General features: G+C 41.6%; 1 protein-coding gene across 2 annotated transcripts in view; it reads left to right on the top strand.

Moving 5' to 3' along the window:
- Positions 1–12678, top strand: part of Gpc3 (glypican 3) — a 433306-nt gene extending 420628 nt beyond the window's left edge. The window contains exon 8 of one of the 2 annotated variants that reach the window (XM_008826751.3): positions 12104–12678. In XM_008826751.3, coding sequence (XP_008824973.1) covers positions 12104–12273 — 170 coding nt within the window. In that variant the 3' untranslated portion in view covers positions 12274–12678. The remainder of the gene's footprint in view (positions 1–12103) is intronic. The other variant, XM_029560452.1, reaches the window with a different exon arrangement.
- The last annotated feature ends 7215 nt before the right edge of the window (positions 12679–19893 follow it).

Below are 19893 nucleotides of genomic sequence, written 5' to 3'. Positions count from 1 at the left end.
CTGTTTTCCCATTGGGCCCTTCCAGGTCCAGTCCTAATCATGCTCCTAAAATGAATTTTCTCCAACTGATGCATCTTCTTTTCTTCCAATGTCATGAGGGATAGATACCCTTGCTGGAATGCACTGAACGCAAGGTCTACCAACTGGGAGCTCCAAATTGTTCTTCTGGGGGAATTCATTGTAAACAATTCTTGAGTTGATTGTTGCATCTTCTTTTTCATAGGGAGTGCCTCCATGTGATTACCCATACTATACATGTACATTTCATATTGCCTGATACATGTTTGGATTATTTTTGAGATTGAACTCAGGTTTAGCAAAGTGGAAAGCTCATGGAGTTCTTCCCTCCCCCTGCTCACCCTAGACAAATCACTATTTCCTCCCTTAAAATCACATCTTGGTTGATAACTCCTTAGCAGAGTTAAAGCTCTCCTCTCCAAGCTAGCCATGCATTCCAAAAGACACTTGTCCCTTTCTTTGAGAGAATTCTCTCTAAACAGTGTTGGTGTCACTGGGAAGTAAAAGAGGCCACTTTAACCCTAACCCTTCATCTCCACCATGAGACCTTTCAGGAACTGTATGAAATTCTAGAATCTCTTTGCTAGGGGGATTAGAAGCTATTTGCCTCTACCTCCCCCACCTCATTCCATCACCAACATCTCTACCTAATAGCTGTCCAAACTCTTGTGGACCACCTCCTGAGATCTGATTGCCTGGTGGAAGCCTATACAGGTTTTTGATTGTGTTAATTATTAGGAAGTTCTTTGTTCCCTTTCATCCTAGTTGTCAGATTGCACTAGTGATTGGAAAGTCTTAATCTCTTTTAAGTCTAAATTATTTTCCTCTTCGGAGAAAGATAAGATCAGGAAACAGCAGTAACTATGGTGGAATGGGTGTGAAGGAAGAAGAATTTAATCTAGAGAAAGAAGGGAAATAGCAAAGGGCATGGGCAGGTACTTTGGGTGGAGCACTGTCATAGAAATAGGTCTGTGGAGCTAGGGCGACAAAAGAGGGGAACTGAGGTAAGAAACAGAAATGGCACTTGGAAATAAACAGTTAAGTGAGTGGGAATACTGGTGGACAATTAGGAAAGAAATACTGGAAACCTTTCCAGAAGAAAGAAAACCTGATGTTTAAATCAAACTCAGAAAGAGCAAAAAGTGTCTTTAAGATTCGAAACTGAGAACTGGGGATGTAGCAGCCGAGTAGCAGAATGTTAACCAAGGCCTTGAGTTCAATCCCCAGTACTCAAAAAAGGGGAGCAGGACAAACAAAAGATAACATCCATTTCTCCAAAGTCCATAGCTGGGTGTGATGGTTCACACCTGTAATCCTAGGATCAAAGCAAATCCAAAGCCAGCCCTTGGCCACAGAACGAGAGCCTGTCTCAAAAATATTTTTTTTAAAAAAAACATTCAAAACCTGAGAATTCCAAACTTGTCCTTTGCCAAAGGATACAGAAAAGAACACTGTGGATACAAGACAGAAGCATTTAGTAGAGAAAGCAATGATTGGACAGGAGAGAAGAAAATTAGGTACAAGAAATTAGTTTAGAGACAATGAACGAGAAAAAGACTGAGAACTGGAAAAGGAGGGGGAATGAAAACACAGCACTTCCAGGTTAAGGAATTGTGTTCATTTCTGAGCCAGCTGATAATTGTATTTTCCTGGCACTCATCCCATGGATCTCGGCAGTGGGAATGGGATACTGGCAGGTGTTACTGCGAGTATTGAAGTCCTGTTCCTTTGTAATATCACACCTAAGCATTGGACTTCATTAACAAGGCCATAGTTGAATGGTCCAGCGACAGGCATTGAGACTTCAATCACAGAAACCCCTACATTTGGGAACCAATGGTGATGGGAAGGATGGGGTATGGCCCAGGAGTGGATAGATTATGAGGCAGGAACAGAGATCAAAGGTATGACACATGATTAAGGTTGCAAGTGAGAAATAAATGGAACCTGCTCACTAGAAAAACCCTTTTCTGTTCCACATGTCACACAGCATGCGGGCATGTGTCAGCTGCTCGAATAGCAAGGCATCAAGTTCCAGGGAACAGGAAGAAATAAAGAAAATAATCTTTATGGATTCTGTCCACAGTGCGTTCAGTAAACTGATGCTGTGGGTCATGAAAACTGGCCATTGCTCAGCAGTGACTTGGAATCTGGAGATTAGGGTTTGAATCCTGCCATTTGCTTCCTGAGCTGCCTGCCATTGGCCCTACCTTTGTGTTGTCTTCATCATGAATCAGTGGTGACTCCTTTCCTTGAGGAAATCACCAGTCAGTAGGCTGGGGATATGTGTGCATTTGGGCATTCACTCACTCATGCAACAAGCATGTGCCTAAGTGTCTGTGTTAGCCAAATCCTGTGTGGGAGCTATGGAACACTCGTTTCTGTACTTCACCCCAGTCACTTTAGTTGAGGAGGGGACCCTGAAATAGCTAACTACTATGATGCAAATGGAATGTTGGGCTATAATTGAAGTCCAATCTCACGACTACAGAGAGGCTATTGATTTGGGTTGAGGTGAGAAAGATATACTTCCTAGAAGTGGTGTTGTATGTAAATGTAAGCTTGGAAGATAGAATTGTGGGTAGAAAAGATGGAGAGGTAAGAAAGGAGGGAGGGAAGGAGGAAAGGGACCAAAACGACACCATCCTAATCTAAGGAAACAGCATGGAAAAATTCAAGTCCCTGGCACTTTCAGTATTGCTATAACTATAGTATATCACACCTGGGAAAATATATGGGTAGTTTTCCAGTTTTAAAGCACGAAAGATGAGCCAGAGAAGTTGCTAAGGACTTAGGACTCTATCCCATGTGCAGTAAGAGCTATCAAAGAATTGTGGGGAAGGAAGAAATATGTTCCCACATGTGTTTTTAGGAACAGAATGCTGTCTTATTTCTAGCTGTCACAGAATAGAATGTTCCTTCCTGGAGAGGAACAGGTGTCTTATGTAACTGAGGTGCTGGGACTGAAGCAGAAGAGAAATGGCCAGCATTCAGATAGAGAGGGAAGAGGGTTACCTGTGTGAATGTGAGAAATGGGTACTCTCTGACAGTCCAGATCTACAGGTAGTAGGGTAGGTGGATGGCGTCAGGATGCCAGTGTATGCAACCAAATAAACTAAGAGAAAAATAGTTTCAGCTTCCCAAACCCTGTTGATTGATGAGGGGGAAAGTTTACAACTGGAGAGTATTTAATGAACAAAACTCAGATGGAACAACTTGGGAGGATTTTCATCTTTCATTTACTAGGACACCTTCCTGCTGTTCATTTTTATCCTGTCATGCTTTCATGCCCAGTTCTGAGTGCTTTTACAGACTTGGGTTTTCTCCCCTGGGCTGTGGTGCAAGTCATTTTTTTCTTGCTGTTGGGCATTGCAAGCATTTTCATTCTCAGGTACATTTTTTTCTGAGATCCTCCATGACTCATAAAAAATGGAGTTTACAAGATTTCAAGTTTTCCCATCCAAATAAAACCCTCAAATGCTTAATGGAACCCTCATATACTTGGACTCTGAGGAACTACAAGACCACTCCCTTATTCCCCTGAGCCATCAGCAATAATTGGATTTGGCTACAGTAAGTGACATTTTGTATTTTCTACATTCCCAAAGCCCAGTGATGCATACCTCTGCAACTGTGTCATGCCTGCAATTTATGCCATAATCAGGGCTCCAATGAATCTAAACCATTAATTTTTAAATTTGTGAAGAGAGCATATTGTTGCATTTATTGGTTTTAAAATTTTTTTATTTATTTATTTTTATTGAGTTTTTTGTATATTTCATACAGAACAGCTCAAACAATCTTAATTATCTTATACCCCCATCCCCACTGGCACCCTCCCATAGCCACCCCCCCCAACTACCACTGGAACCCATATACTCAGTCATCTCTGTTAAGGCCCACTGGGTTGTCATTGTTCCCAACTGTTCCCCAGTGCAAGTCTCTCCACTAAGTCTAGTCGGCCTATCCAGAGTCCCTTGTTTTTGCTAGATGAAGAAGAGCTGATCTTCCTAAAGCATTTATCGCTTTAAAAACATAATTTAAGCTCACAAATGTGTGAGTTTCAGAAGTAAATATAAGTGTCCTGAGGTTATATAAAATTTCTGTTTAAAAATTAGCCCCCAATTAAAAGGTCTGACCAAAAACATACCAAAGCTGTCTTCTCCATTCCCTGGTGAGAAGCCATATGTACCGTCCCATGGTATTTCTTATTATCCACTCATTTTTACTGTTTTGCACAACTTAAGTTTCAAAGCACTGAAAAAGTACCATTTGATATGGGTGCCTTGGTATATTTACAGCCCTAAACATGGTAAGATGCCAAACTAGCAATGCACTTGCTTTAAAGACAGAAGACTCTATATCCTAAATGCCGTTATCTCCTGCTCTCTAGTATATTTTTATTGGTTGGTTGGTTGCTTAGTTGCTTGGCTGGTTTTTGAGACAGGGTCTCCTACAGCCCAGGCTGGCCTGAAACTCCTTAAACTTGTGATCCTCCTGCCTCCACCCAAGTATTAGGATTATAGGCACACACCACCAGTTAATACAGTGTTGGGGATCAAACCAGGGCTTCCTGCATGCTAGGCAAGCACTCTACCAACTAAGTCATGTTCGCCAACTTAGGAGTGTAATTTTTTTTTCAAAATTAAAATATGTACAACATAAACTTTGCCATTTTTAAGCATTTAAGGACACGATGCAAAGAGCATTGATTATGTTCACAATGTTGTACAATCATCAATATTGTTTCCAAACATAAGATATTTTCCCAGAAAAAAAGCACTGTATCCATTAAGCAACAAACTACTCCCCATCTCCCACCCTGGTTAATCACTAATCTGCTCTCTGTCTCTATACATTTATCTATACTAGACATCTCATTTTAAAAATCATATATTCATATACCACACAGTCTTTTAAAATGACTCCTTTCACTTAGCAAAACTGTTTTAAAGGTTCCTCTCTACAGTAATGTGTATCAGAACTTTTTATGCCTGAATAATATTCCACTGAGTAGATACACTACATTTTGTATGTTCGTTTATGTGTTGAAGAACAGTGGGATTGATTCCACTCCTGAGGATCTGGGACATAATCTGAAGGTCTGCCTCAACCAAAATGTTCTATGAAGTCGTCATTGAGTTTGCATACAGTATGTTCTTCCTCTGTTGTACAGCCGTGCGTGTTTCAATGTAAAGCAGCATGCTTTTCCCCACATCCCTGGGAAGCATGCCATGGCTTCATGTGCCCACAGCCCACTGCAGGGTAACCTGAGGCTGTGCTTACCCAAGCAGGAAAAATAGGCTGTGATGAGAGAGACCATACCTCAGTGAATGGGGAAAGTCTACTATATTCTTTCAACATCCCATCATTATTATTGTTGTTGTTGAAGAAAGGATGGATGTGACTCCAAAAGAAGACTGCAGCAGTGATAGAATCACACTTTTATCTTCATTATGAAAATGCTAAAAACAAATACATACTTGAGATAAAATACCATAGAAACACACATTTTGGTGGATTAAAAGATTAATGCAGCTCACTTAAGATTGATGTTCTTTTTGTTTGTTTGCTGTTGTTGGTTGTTGTTGTTGTTGTTGTTTTTGAGACAGGGTTTCCCTGTAGCCACAGCTGGCCTAGAACTCACTATGTTGACCAGGTTGGCCTCGAACTCACAGAGATCTGCCTGCCTCTGTCTCCCAAGCGCTGGGATTAAAGGCATGCGCCACCACGCCTGGCCTAACATCCCATTATTGTAACTGAAGATGTTTGCAGACTGGAATTAGTCATAAAAATGAAGTGAGCATCTCTCTGCACTAACAGTCTTCAGGGAAAGGCCACGAGATCATTCCCAGGTGTTATTCAGTCACTGAGTAGGCAAAATTGGCAGCTCACTTGTTTGTCAGTATGACACACTGTGATATGGATATATTCTAAAGGAGTTTCCAACAGATGAATTAAAAACTAAAGCCCTTGTAGTGTGCCTGCTCACTCACATTGGAACCATGAAGAAGAAAATCTAGACCTCTAGGGAGCCTGCCTTCATTTGTGGACTCATTTCTGCTTTCAAGCCCAAGTAGTCATTTTACACTGGAAATTTCACAAAGCAAGCAGAGTTACTGTGGCAGGAACAGGGCTTGTGCTAAGGAGAAGACCAAGAAACCAAGATCTGTTTGGGATTCAGCAGCCAATGGCAGAGCCCCCAGGTTTCCCTGTGAATGGGCAGCAGAGTGAGCAATATTGCAATGAATGCTGTTTCCTTGGAGATTGCCCTCTGTTTCATCTTCTAGAGTATGCCAGGCAATGTCCTGAGGTTTTACATACTCATAACTGTACACAGCAAATGGAAAACACAGTGTTGCTCTGTTGCTATATTAGGGCCAGATTGAAGCCATCTGCTGGAACAAGCTTGGCAAGCAAGAAACCCCCAGGCTTGGCTTGGCAATAGCATCCTCTCCTCTACCATTTTTATTTTTGAGATATGGTCTACAGTCAAGGATGACCTTAAACTTATGATCTTCCCGTCTCCACCTCCCAAATGCTGAGATTATAAGCATTCACCACCACACCTAGTTTATGCAGTTCTAGGGATTAAGCCCAATGCCTCATGTATGCTGGGCAAGCATTGTACCAACTGGGTGAGCTACATCCCCAGTCTCACTCCCCTGTCATTTTGAAGGCAGCCTGTAAAATCTTTCTGTCAGTGTGGATAAAGTTCCTATAACAACTTCTAGATGCCCATTTCCTCAGAGGATGAGCATTTGCTTGTTGTTATATGCTCAAGCCCCCAGAGGCTTCGAAGGGGCCCCACGACTGGTCTCACTGACTGCCAAATCCTCCTCCTCCACTGTCTGGGCAGGCCCGCTTGATACACCCTCCCAGGTCCAGCAGCTTGTCCTCCAAAGCTTTGTGGGTAGTGGCTTCAGTGGGGGGTTATTATGCTGTGGTTTACAAACAAAACCAGAACAGTCCATCATGGATTTGTTTATTGCCAGGATCTCTCATCCAAGATTAGGAAGCTCAAGAAGCAAGAGAATTCCGAAACTAACAGCTGATGATCACTAGAGAAATATCTCAAGGGAAGAACTGATTGATCCTACTTGCATAGGGAGCCTGTGGGGGGAGGGGGCAGCCTCCAACTATTAGCTGTTGTGAGTAAAGAAATCATCACAGCCTGCAGCAGACTGTGCCCCTTGCCAGGCCCCAAGAGCCTTAAAACCAAAGAGAAATAAAACTGGAAGGAAATGTAGGGGTCATCAGTTCGGTGCTCTGGCTTGCCAGATGGGACAACTAAAGCCCAAAGAAGAAAGTGGTTTGTCAAAGGTGAAGTAGGAAGACAGTGGCCAAGCCAGGCCTAGAATCTAGGGTTGCAGGCCCCTGAAGATGGTACAGACTCCTTAGTGAATATCCAGGGATGGAGAGCTCTCCTCTCAGTACCTTGCCCAATGCAGAAAAGCTTTCCAACACAAACAACAGGTAGTCCCTAATGACTGGCTGTTATTTTAAATGGATCATCTAATCTACAACACAAAAGATATGAAGGCGAAATGAGAGTCAGGGCTTGAGTGTGTAATTAGTGTAGATTATTGGGTCTACCCTCTGGGCATAGTTAAACTGATTACAAATAGAAACAGATTTTTAGATGTAGCTTGAAAAAAAATCTCCTTGCTGGCCCAAAAGGTTCTCACTGAAGATCAACTTCAAGATAGAAATAATTTGTGTGTCTTTTAAAATAGATACCTAACACAACAAAATATATGTGCTAGAAAATCACTTTAAAAATATGAGTGATTTCAAATAAAATAGTTTGTGTTGATTCTCATAATACATCTGGTCTGTAGCAAAATCAAGTTGTTTGATTTTGTCTAGAATTAGCTTGGGGAGGGGGTAATGTGTGCTACTGAATGATCCGCAGATTCAGTTCCCACAGGCCTTTTGTTTCTTCACAAGATTCCTAAGTCTCTCTTACTTAGAGCTGTGCCTCACATTGAGAACAACTATCTTCCTAAACACAAAAATCAGATTGTATGGTTTCCTACCTTAAGAACCTTCCGACAGTCTCCCTATTGATCACAGAACAGTGTTAGCATTCCTCCAATCACACATGCACAAGTGCACAGGCACAAACAATGTGTGCTCTGTGGCCCCTCACACCATGGAGGTCACTTGATCTACCGAGTACTCACTTACATTCTCAGTTCTTGGCGATTGTGCCTGGAATAATTGCTTCAGTGAGCCTTTCCACGGTCCTCCCCATGCTTCATGATATAGATTATATCCAAATTGGTCTAAGAAATCTTCCCAGATACTTCCATTTGGGATTTTTATCTCTCTCCCTCCTTCTCTTCTGGTAATTTGCTTATGTCTTTATTTGAGCCTTCCCATTTTGTACTGGATATCTAGGTGGTTTATCTATTGGTTGGGTGCCCTACCCAAGGGTGGGATTCCTTGAAGGAGATGCTAAATCTTTCTCCAATCTTCTGGTTCAGTGCTTGGGGCATCATAGGCTTGCAGTGTTTGTTGAATTAAATTGGATTATATTTTCTCTATCCAGGAATGTCCATATTTATCTTTGACCAAAATCCTATTTTCTCTATCTATTGTAATACTTCCCTGTTGTTCTAAGATCCCCTTTCATCTCTAATCCTTATGATGATGGCCCTGGCCCAGAGTGTGACTTTGCTGGGCTGCCTGTCAATATTCACTGCAGGAGTGGGACTGTGGGATTGGGTGATAGACTTTTGCTACTGCTGAATTGTGGGCCTCAGGAAATCTCTAGCCACAGTTTAGGGTGCACAAGGATATAACATTTTGAATATTCCTGGAAGCCCTTTGTGGACCCAGATTTGTGCCTGGGGTTGTAGTCATCCTTACTTATTATTACATATTTCTTCTGGGAAACAGAACTGATGATAATTCTCATCTGAGATCCCCAAATCCAGAGTTCTTTCCTCTATTCTACAGACAGAGTGTAACAAGGCTCCTTAATTGAGTGTGTATTCAACTTTATGTGGAAACACCAACTTTTCTTATGCTTTTGGAAGTCACTAACTTGGGATTTTTTATTTTTGTTCTCTCAAATTGAAATCTATTACTGCTTAGTCACTGCAGCCTATTTGGTATATAGGATTTTTTGAGGGTCAGTATGGCTTCATATGAGGTTTACAGTCAGACCTGAATTCAGATAGCACAACTTTCCAGATATGGAAATAAAGACCAAAATCATTACCCTGAGCTTGAGCTTCCTCACCAGTACAATGAAAATTCCAGTGCCTACTTCATAAAGTAGTGGGGACAGTTAAAGTAAATGAGATAATATATCTAAATCATATAGCACATTGCCTGGCATACAATGAGGAATCAATAATTTAATTAGAGGTCATTGCTATCATTTCATTCATAAGATCCAAGGAAAAGAAATAACAAAAGAGGCCTTTCACAAGAAAAAAAGAGATGGGGCCGGCTAGATGGCTCAGTGGGTAGTGTGCTAGATGGCCAAGCCTGAGTTTGAGCCCCAGAACCAAATCCTGAAAATGGTCCTCTAATCTCATGTGCCTCCACATTCACACACATACCCCCCCACACCCCAATAAATAATTTTAAGTTATCAAATCTTTAATTTGAAAAAAAAGATTAAAAACTCTTGGCTTGAATAGAACTGTTATGCTTTCCATGGCTCATATAGTCATCAGGACTATTTAGTGTTTGGGGATTATTTGAAGAGCAAAATAAATAGAGCAGGAGTGGAATGGGAACATTAATAGATATTGTTTCATCTTGATGTTGGGCAGGAGGTATAGCATCCAGAAAAGGAATCTGAAAGTGAGAGCTCTCATTCAGGTCAACCCTAAAAATACTCCTCTTCACTTAACTGGAGAAGCCTGCCATGGGACTCAAGGCTTGGCTTTCAACAGATCCAGCCATATGTGCTGTCCGCTTTGGTGAAATCTGATCATGACCTAAGCCGACTGACAGCTGACCCTGGCCGCCTTGCATGCCCCGCATAGTTCACCTTTCAGAGAAAGTGGTCTGATTTCCAAGTAGAGTGTTGCTCTTTGTTCTTTTTCTCTTTATTTTGTTTGCCTGTGTGTACTGAGGGGGATCTGGATTACAGCCTGCTAAATTGCTTTTTCCTGAGTAGCAGAGTTCCCTGGAAAACAAGATTTGAATTATTATCAGCACCCAAAGAAGAAAAACTTGCTTCAATTTTAAAGGAGTAAAACAGAATCTGCTTCATACATATTAAAAGCTAGGTCATCATTTCTTTCTGAAGCAAGGAAAAAGAATTATAATTAATTGAAAAATAGAAAAACATTTGCTTTGATTATTATACACTGATGGTTTAATATATTTCCAAATTAGTCGGAAAAATATCAGTGCCCATCAGATTAAAAGGCAAAGGATACTGAGAAACATAATTCTTTAGCTAAAGCATAGAAAAACTGGACCTACACTAGTGATCAAATATATGCAAATTAAAAAACCTTGAGATATGTTATATGAGTTAAAATGTCTTGTTTCTTCAGTTGAGACACATTACAATTGGTTCTCCCATCATTCCTGGTAACATTGTAGATTACAACAGTCCCTTTGCAAAGTGGGACCACAGACTGTGAAATCCTGACTTCCATCACTTTCACTTTGTTCCTGCAATAACCCGTGCCAGGCTCAGAGCAGCGCTGGTCTTAGAGCCTGTTGTGCACACATTCTGGACCAGTTGAGTCCTTGAACTTACTTCCTGTGGCTTACTATTTTCATGCCCTGTAAGAGGAGCTCCTTCCTCTTCCTTCCTTCCCTCTGTAGAATCCCAGTCATTTCCTCTGGGCCTGTTGCTATGCCTCTCCGTGCCCCAAAGGGATCTTTCCGGCTCCCTGGCCTTGGGACAGTTGGCTGGCTGGTGAGTTGCTCACATCATATCACATTTACAAGATATTGAAATAGCAACAGAGTCTAGAAGAGCCAATGGAATAAATTTGGTCTCTAAGTCTAGAGAAGAAATTTGTAAGCAACTGACCCCTGGGCCAGGGATCTTGAATTTCCTAAGAAACCACTATGTGTTTAGACTTGCCTTCCTAGTGACTTTTGCATTGGGAAACATCCTATTTCTTTTCAGAATCACGTACATCTCTCATAAATAGCAGGCAATCAAAGAATGAAAGACACTTGCCCATTAGCATCTCAGTCTTAATTCACTTGGCATCAAATAAAATGCTGTGTTTTCAGGCATGTCCACCCTGTAGCCCACGGCCTCATGCAGCTGAAGATAGCTGCATTTGTACTGCATTTTGTGCTCAACACAAAATCATAAACTTAATTAAAAATTATAAGATTTTTTTGGTAACTTGATTGCATAGTTCTCGAGTATGAACATTGCAGATGACAATGTAACAATGTCAAAAGTTTGGATATGCTTGCTAGGCCAGTGTGTTTTTTTTAATGTGTGAGTGATTATTTTTTAAGGCAGAGGAAAATATGTATAAGAGAGGAACTATTTGCTCAAAATAAAACAACTTTCAACAGCAAACTATCCTGTCCTTCAATCCTAACTCAAGTAAAATTCTCAGGATAAGGCAATCAATATGAGCTGTGGGGCTCAAGAAAAGTACACTGAGTCCCCACTGCTCTTCCTTCCTCCCTCCTTTCCCCCTTCTGTCCCTCCCCCCAACACACAAGGACACATATGTTCACCCACATACTACATTTTGATGTCAGTGAGTTCTGGTGAAAATGACCTTTGATTCAAGGGTAGAGACCTACCTGGCAGAGGTTACAAAGAGCCAACAAGAGTGCTGAGGTGTAGGTGGAGCCAAAGTGGAGAGGGAGGGGCTGACTGACTCACTTTGCATTACTGTGAGCTTTGCAAAAGAACACTTTTGGCCATCTCCATCCACTCCCCACCCCCTCACAAAGAACATATCACCCCACGCTCTTCTTCCCATTTCCAGGAATCCTTCCTTCCCAAACAAGGGAAAAATCAAAGCAGGAGCTTTCCACCAATCCAGACAGGTGCTGAAAATGTGAATAGTGTGGTCCTGATGGGGTGCATGATCCCTCAATTCAAATCATCCTTCTTGTCTTTTGGCAGAACTGGCGTATGATCTGGATGTGGACGATGCTCCTGGGAGCAAGCAACATGTGAATCCGAAGGACAATGAGATCACTGCCTCCCACAATGTGGGGAACACGCCTTTCCCCCTGAAGATGCTGACCAGCATGGCCGTCTATGTGGCGTGCTTTTTCTTTCTGGTCCACTGACTTGCCAGTGCTCTGAACCCTGTGCTGCTCTGCAGCACCTTGTGGCCTTCCTCCATAAAGGGAGCCACCCTCTTATTTTTTTTTCTATTTTTTAAATTTTCTCTGCCTCCTCCAGCCATTAAGTAGAAGACTAACCATGTGTTACGTATTCGAAAATCAAATGGCATCTTTACGAGGAAGGTGAATTTTAGTGATAGTATAGATTGTCTTTTTGCAAAAAAAACCAAAAAACAAAAAACAAAAAACAAAAAAAACAAACAAACAAAAAAAAAAGCCTTCAAGTTGTGCCAAATTATTTTCCTATGTTTGTCTGCTAGACATGGTTATCATGTTCCTCTCTCTCTCTCTCTTCTTTCTTTAACTGCATGGATTTCTTTTGAAAAAAAATAAACATTCAAATAAAAATGTGTTAGGTTGTCTTTTATAAATGGCCATATCCTTCTATCCCTTCATGCAAAGCTTCTCGCCTGGCTTTCTATTCAGTATAATCCCATTAGGACCCAAAAGGGTCCTTGCAACCACTTCTCAACCTATACTTTCTAGATAGGTACCAATGCTGGCCCCAAGTCCCAGTCAAAGCTACTTATTCTCAACACACTTCCATGCCCAGTCTCCAGTGAAAAGTCCACTTCTCAACCTATACTTTCTAGATAGGTACCAATGCTGGCCCCAAGTCTCAACACACTTCCATGCCCAGTCTCCAGTGAAAATCCTTGGGTTGGACTGTCTTGCCTCTGAGACCAAACATGGCTCAAAAGATTTCCACAGTAGTTTCACTTTACAAATTTGATTTTTGGGCTGGAGCAATAGCTTCAATGGTAAAGTTCTTGCCATGTGAGCATAATGACCTGAGTTAAGTCTCCAGAACCCATGCAGAAAGATCCAGGCCTGGGGCTGGAGAGATGGCTCAGTGGTTAAGAGCGCTGGCTGCTCCTGCAGAGGACCCAGGTTCAATGCCCAGCACCCACATGGTGGCTAAGAACCATCTAAAACCCCAGTTCCAGGGAAATCCAACACAGCTCTCTGACCTCCTCAGGCATTGTATGACATGGGCACACTTACATACATGCAGGCAATACACTCATACACACATACACAAAAACAATAGAAATAATAAATAAAATATTTTTTCAAAGATCCAGGCATGGTGGCATGTGCTTGTAATCCCAGAACTGTAGAAGCAGATACAAGAGTATCCTGGGGCTTAATGGCCAGGCAGCCTAGCCTACTTGTCAAGTTCCAGGACAGACAGTGAGAGACCCTATCTCACAAAAAAAGGTGGACAGCATCTGAGGAACCCAGAGTTAACCTCTGGCCTCCTCAGGCATATACATATGCAAGTACACCCGTGTACATATATAGATATGCACAAATTTCACTTTGCTATAGTGCTTTGTACAAGCAGAAAATCCTCTGTGTAGGTTGTATTCAAGTCATAAAATTCATATTCTCCTTTCCCCTTAGCCAGAGAGGTGAACCCAAGCAACACAAAGAAAGAATTCTCTCATCTTCCCTGTTACTATCTCTGGCTTGCTCTGTGCCCCTTCTCTCTCCAGGGGCTGCAACATGGTAGGATACAAAAGACATCAGCGAACATGATTTTCAAGAGGCATCTCTAACTCTTGACCTCAGTGAACTTCTTGACCATGTACTTACTCAAAGCTGGGCTTTGGGAACCTACCGGTTTTCTGGTATTGTACCACATACTGGGGACAAAAGCAAATGAAACAGCTTTGATGCCTGCTCTCATGGAGCTGGAGGTCTGGTGCCAGTACTGATGCTACCATGAGCATTCCATGAACTGTAAGCCCAACATTATGACGTACCTCCATTGTTTTTACACATATGACATCACAAGCACTTATGGCACTTCATGTTGTTCTTAGTCTTCCTGCTGCCAAGGAACCCCAGGAATAACCAATTTTCAATTTTTATCATGTATGTAATGCTCAGCACACGGCCTTTCTGCCAGGTCATGTCAACAGATATTGTTGATTCTTTCTAAATGACAAGAACTCCCACTCAATAAATATAAGAAAGTGATGGTGAAGTGTGGGGAAAAAAAATGTGAGGAAAGGTCAACAAATGGATGAGATGTGCCCTTTGATTCTAGAAGACAGTCTCCTGCAGGAGCTCCATTTTAGTGCCATGGCAGGAAGCCACCACAAGGGAAGCCAAAGGTGTAAGCCAAAGCTGGGGGAAGCTACCCCCCAGCTCCTTGTTCCTGCTGTCTCCAGTGCTTTTTCCCGTTGGCCTCCTGCAGAGTGTGGCTTTCCAATATCCACTATTGCCTGTTTCAGAAATGCCCACAAACACAAAATGGAAATGTTTGGCTTAACTCTTCTAAAGAGTTGGGTTTGCAGAGTTTTATTTCCTAACATAACTTGCATGATCTGTAGTGGTTGGTCAGATTCAAAAAGCAAGAAGTCATCTTTGGTTTGAAACCATCCTTCTTTCAGAATTTGAACAAATGTTGTAAGAATCTTTGGTCTTGAGTTTATGAAATCAGAACACTGCAAAGCTTTGGTCCTTGAATTCACAGACCAGAAGAAAGGCTTAAACTCAGTTACCACCTAATAACTGTCCCTGTCATTCTACAGAAAGAATTTTACTTTATCTGGGAGAAACAACTAATGGCTCCACGACCAATGTTTGCTCCTGCAAGAGGCTTTAAGGTCCGCTTCTCCACCCTGAGAGTCCATTTTGGCATCTTTCTCACTCACTTCTCTCCACACCTAGGTTTCCATCTTATAAAGTGGAGACTCAGGAAAAAGTGGGTTTTTTCTCATGAAAATTCAGATTTTGTAACACTATTGGTTCCAAAAGAAAGTAAATATGGGTCCCTCTGCCCAGTGCTGGTGACATGAATGTGCTGTTTCTCCAACGCTTCTCTGGACACCTAAGATCATATTTGAGATGCCTTGGTGCCCACCCCAACACAGCCACTATTTGTCTGCCAGTGAAGACTCAACCAGGCTAAGTGATGAATGGCGGATGACAATGTCCATGACCTGCAGCCTGCAGCTCCACAATGTGATTCAAGAGGATAACAACATACAGATGTATAAGCCATGGGAAACCCAGCACCTATTGGCATTTAGTCTCAATAGTCTGTCTCTTTTAGTTTTCTGTTCTTGCCTTCTCTGATCTTCCCAACACCACACTCTTTCAAAACCAGTGACAGAACCTCACACATGCTAAGCAGTTGCTCTACCTGTTCTACCACTGAGCTACATCCAAGTCTTCCATATATATTATACAAACATATACAGACATAGAACCTCTGTCGCTCTAGTTTTGAGTCCGGGTTCACAGCTGCTTGGCACCTTTTCATCAGTGAAGTGTTTGCTCTACCCTTTGACTTCATTTTTCTATAGCTGAATTATGTTAAGGTGACTGTTTCATTATTAAAAGAGGTCTAACAGCTGAAAAGTCACCACATATTCTTGGAAATTTCCAGGTCCCATTCTCATTGGACGCACCTTTGGACTACCACAGGCTCAGACTATGGGACCTTAATGAAGTCAGTTCATAGGATCACAGATACTGAACCCATAGTTTTATTTTTCACAAGTTCATTTTGTTCAAAGGAAAATGTTATCACAAAAGAAATGTATTAAAGTAATAACAATTTGGAGCTGGAGAGATAGCTCAGGAGTTAAGAGCACTGACTGCTCTTGCAGAGGACCCAGGTTTGATTCCCAGCACCCACATGGCAGCTAACAACCATCTATAATTCTAGTTCCAGAAAATCCAAGGCCATTTCTGACCTCTGCAGGTTTTGCAGGACAGGGGTGCCTTTACATACATGCAACCAATACACTCATACATAAAGTAAAAATTAATTAAAATTGTTTTAAGTAATAAAAATTCTAGCAACGTATCATAAAGTTAACAATGACATTTGTCCCGTGATCCCATAACTCATTGCTATAATTTGGATATTTAAGAGCCTAAAGATCCATGGGTTAAAGGATTATTCCATGGGGTGGAGGTACTGGGAAGTGGTAGAAGTCTTTAAGAGGTAGGGCCTTTGGGTGAGGTTCTTAGGTCATTGGGGGCATACCCTTGAAGAAGACTGTTGGACCCCAGCCCCCTTCTCACTTTATTTTCTCATCCTGGCCATAAAGTGTGTGGTTTTGCTCCAGCACTTGCTCCTATTGTGATGTACTTCCTCATCAAAGATTCAAAGCAACAGAGCCAATAAACAGATCATAGACTAAGACCTCTGAAACTGTGAACCCAAATTAATCTTTTCATTTATGAGTTAATTGTGTCAGACATTTTGCTGTAGTATCGGAAAGCTACCATGGATATCCATTTTCTTATGATGCTAGGGATAGATCTCATTTGCCTGCACATGCTAGGCAAATGTTCTACCACTGAGCAAAATCCTCAGCCCCATTGTTAAATGATTGATTCTTCTAATCATTTCGCCCTTCCTCTCTGTATATATTCACACACGAGATTATGTAAACATACAATTATATAATATGACCCAACCTTTATTAGGTGGAGCAAAAATTGGCCTTTCTATTGTTTCAGTTCATTGGCCTGGCTCTTCCATTCTTCCATAAAGAACAACATGAGATTAAGGATAACGACAGCTTTTCACAGCTGTCCTTCAACAGTAATTTTAAATTACTGTGTCTCTTCTCAGCTATTTGCTTTTCTAAGCATGTCTTTTTTTCTTTTTAACATGTATGAGTGTATTGCCTGCATGCATGTAAGTGAACCCGTGTCCCAAAATGCCTTCAAAGGTCAGAAGAAAGCATCGGATTCCCCTGGAACTGGAGTTATGGAAAGTTGTTAACCACCATGTGGGTGTTGGGAATCAAACCTGGGTCCTCTCTGCAAGAGCAGCCAGTACTCCCAACTGCTGAGCTATCTCTCCAGCCCCTCTAAGCACGTCTTGTAACACTCTTAAGCCCTTTCTCCCTATTCCATATTGAAATGGGTCAGTGTCCTGTTGTCTTGTTAGGCCCATCGCTGACCCTGGGGTACAGGTAGAGCTAAGTAGAGTGGAAGAGAGGTCTTTGTGTTCTCACAAAGGCTCAAGACCTCCACCAGAACAGTCTGAGAAGCCAGATGCTTGCTTAGCAGTCACACTACATTTTTTTTCTTTTGAGCCCCTGGCCTGAAATTCACTATGTAGTGGAGGATGGCCTTGAACTCATGATTGTTATTCCTCTACCTTCTAAGTGCTGGAATTACAGCTATGTGCCACTGTATGTGGTTTATGTAGTACTGTGGATCAGACCTGGAGCTTCATGCATTCTAAGCAGGCACTCTACCAACTGAGCTACATTGTTAGTTCCTTACATCATACGCTTAACGTATCACAAGCTTGTGGCCAACTGAACTACCAAGAGAGTATTGTATAAATGCCTACCAACCAAGTCTTTTCCTTACCACGCTTGCACTATTAGTGGCTTTTGTTGTTGTTGTTGTTATTTATTGGTATGATAGTTAAGGATTTTGTTTTGTTTTGTTTTGAGACAGTGTCTCACTATGTAGCGCTGTTAGCCTGGAATTTGCTATGTAGACCAGGCTGGACTCCATCTCAAAGAGATCTGCCTTCTTCTACTTCCAGAGTTCTGGGATTAAAGAAAGGTATGCACCACTACACTCATGATTGGTTTTAGAAAACAAATTACAAAGATCTTATTTTGTCTACGTGTTATGCCGAACACTATACACTGTGTGTGTATGAGAGGTATGAGAGAGAGAGAGAGAGAGAGAGAGAGAGAGAGAGAGAGATAGAAGCAGCAGCAGCAGTAGTAGTAGTACTAGTAGTAGTAGTAGTAGTAGTAGTACTAGTAGTAGTAGCAGCAGTAGAGAATTTTTTCCTGCCAAGTTCTCAACGTCTTTGGAAGTTCTCCTTAGAGTTGCTGTTGAGCCAGTTTCTGTGCCCTACAAGCAAACTCAACCTCGTTTCTAAGCTCACACCTTGTTTGGAACCAGTAGTGATAGTCTTCAGTTTGATCACACACCTCATTCAGTAGCTTTGCTGCCAAGTGGCTTTTAGCTGTTTCCAAAAATCCAATCTGCCTTCAAGAAACAGCCCCCTCCCTCTAAGATTCAAAGAATATGCTGTGAATTAGGAAAGTTTTCTTTTTTATTTTTCCCAAAGAAAAGTTTCAGAAAATTTGAAGGCACTTTCCCTAGCACAATTATTCCCTTCTGAGGGGGCCAATTGAAAGGAAACAATATGTGTTGGAATGTAGGTTGGCTAGGTTTGCCAAAGGGCAACAAAATAAACTTCCTCCCTTTTTATTTATGTTTATACATTTTTAATTAATATATCAACATTGAAATACTCATATTAAAAATAGAATAAGATGGGCTGGAAAGATACCTCAGCAGTTAAGAGCACTTGCTGTCTTGCAGAGGACCCAGGTTCAGTTCCCAGCACCCACATGGCAGCTCACAACCACCTGTAACTCCAGCTCCAGGGAATCCAACACTCTCTTCTGGCCAGTGTGGGTGTCCACTTGCACATTCACATACATATACATAAATAAATAATAAAATAAATCTTTCAAAAAATAAAACAAGGACCAGCAAGATAGCTCAGTGGGAAAGTCTCCTGCCACCAAGCAAGATCACCTGAGTTTGATCCCCAGGACCCACATGATAAAAGGAGAAAACCTACTCCTTCAAGTTAACCTGCGACCTCCGTATGCACACTGTGGCACTCGGGATGCCCTACATAAATAAATAAAGTTAATTTTCAATTTTTAGTAAAACAAAAAGCTAGTGTGCAGTTGCTGTTTAATAAGTGTTTGATGATTCTAGTTTTCATTCTATAGGTATTTTTTGAGCAAAGCTTTGTGCCAGATCCTATGTCATATACTAAAGACAGACCCAGTCCTTGCCTTCTGCAAATCTAACATCTACTGTGGAATTCAATTAAGGAATTGCAACAAAAGGAAAATAATCTATGCCATAGGGCTGTGTGTGAGACACAGTGAAAGCAGAATGAGGTTGTATTAGTCAGGGTTCTCCAAAGAAACAGAACCAGTAGAATGAATATATATGTTTAGAGATTTATCAGCTTAGCTCACAGGATAGAGTCTGAGCAGTCCAACAATGGCTGCACCACACTGGAGAGGCTGAGAATCTGTAGTTGCTCAGTTCACAAGGCTGGATGTCTCAGTAGTCCCAATCTGGCACTGAAGGTCTGATGAATTCCCAAAGATCAGCTAGTCTTCAGTCTACAGCAGCAAGACGAACTCACCAGCGAGAGAGAAGGCAAGCAGCAAGAAGCCAGGTGTTCTCCTCTGCTGTGGCCTTTTATACGGGCAGCCATCAGAAGGTAACGCCCACATTTAGGGTGTGTCTTCCAGGTTCAGATGATCCAATCAAGAAGATCTCTTTCATTTCAGTTAATCCCAGATCCAATCAAGTTGACACCCAGGATTAGCCATCACAAGTCCACCCCTTGTTGACTTGACACACAATAGCATCTCTCTATGTCATGCTTAATTTTCAAATGAAAACAATGTTGAGGTCATAATTTCACCTAACATGATATAACTATCCCATCATACAACGACCAATGCATTATATATCATAGAGTAGGTGATAAGGTCTTCGAGGAATGCTTAGTCCTTTAGT

Source organism: Nannospalax galili, unplaced genomic scaffold (assembly GCF_000622305.1).
Source record: "Nannospalax galili isolate Female #2095 unplaced genomic scaffold, S.galili_v1.0 scaffold371, whole genome shotgun sequence".
In the NCBI taxonomy this organism is placed as follows: Eukaryota; Metazoa; Chordata; class Mammalia; order Rodentia; family Spalacidae; genus Nannospalax; species Nannospalax galili.
This window is presented reverse-complemented; position numbering and strand designations above follow the sequence as displayed.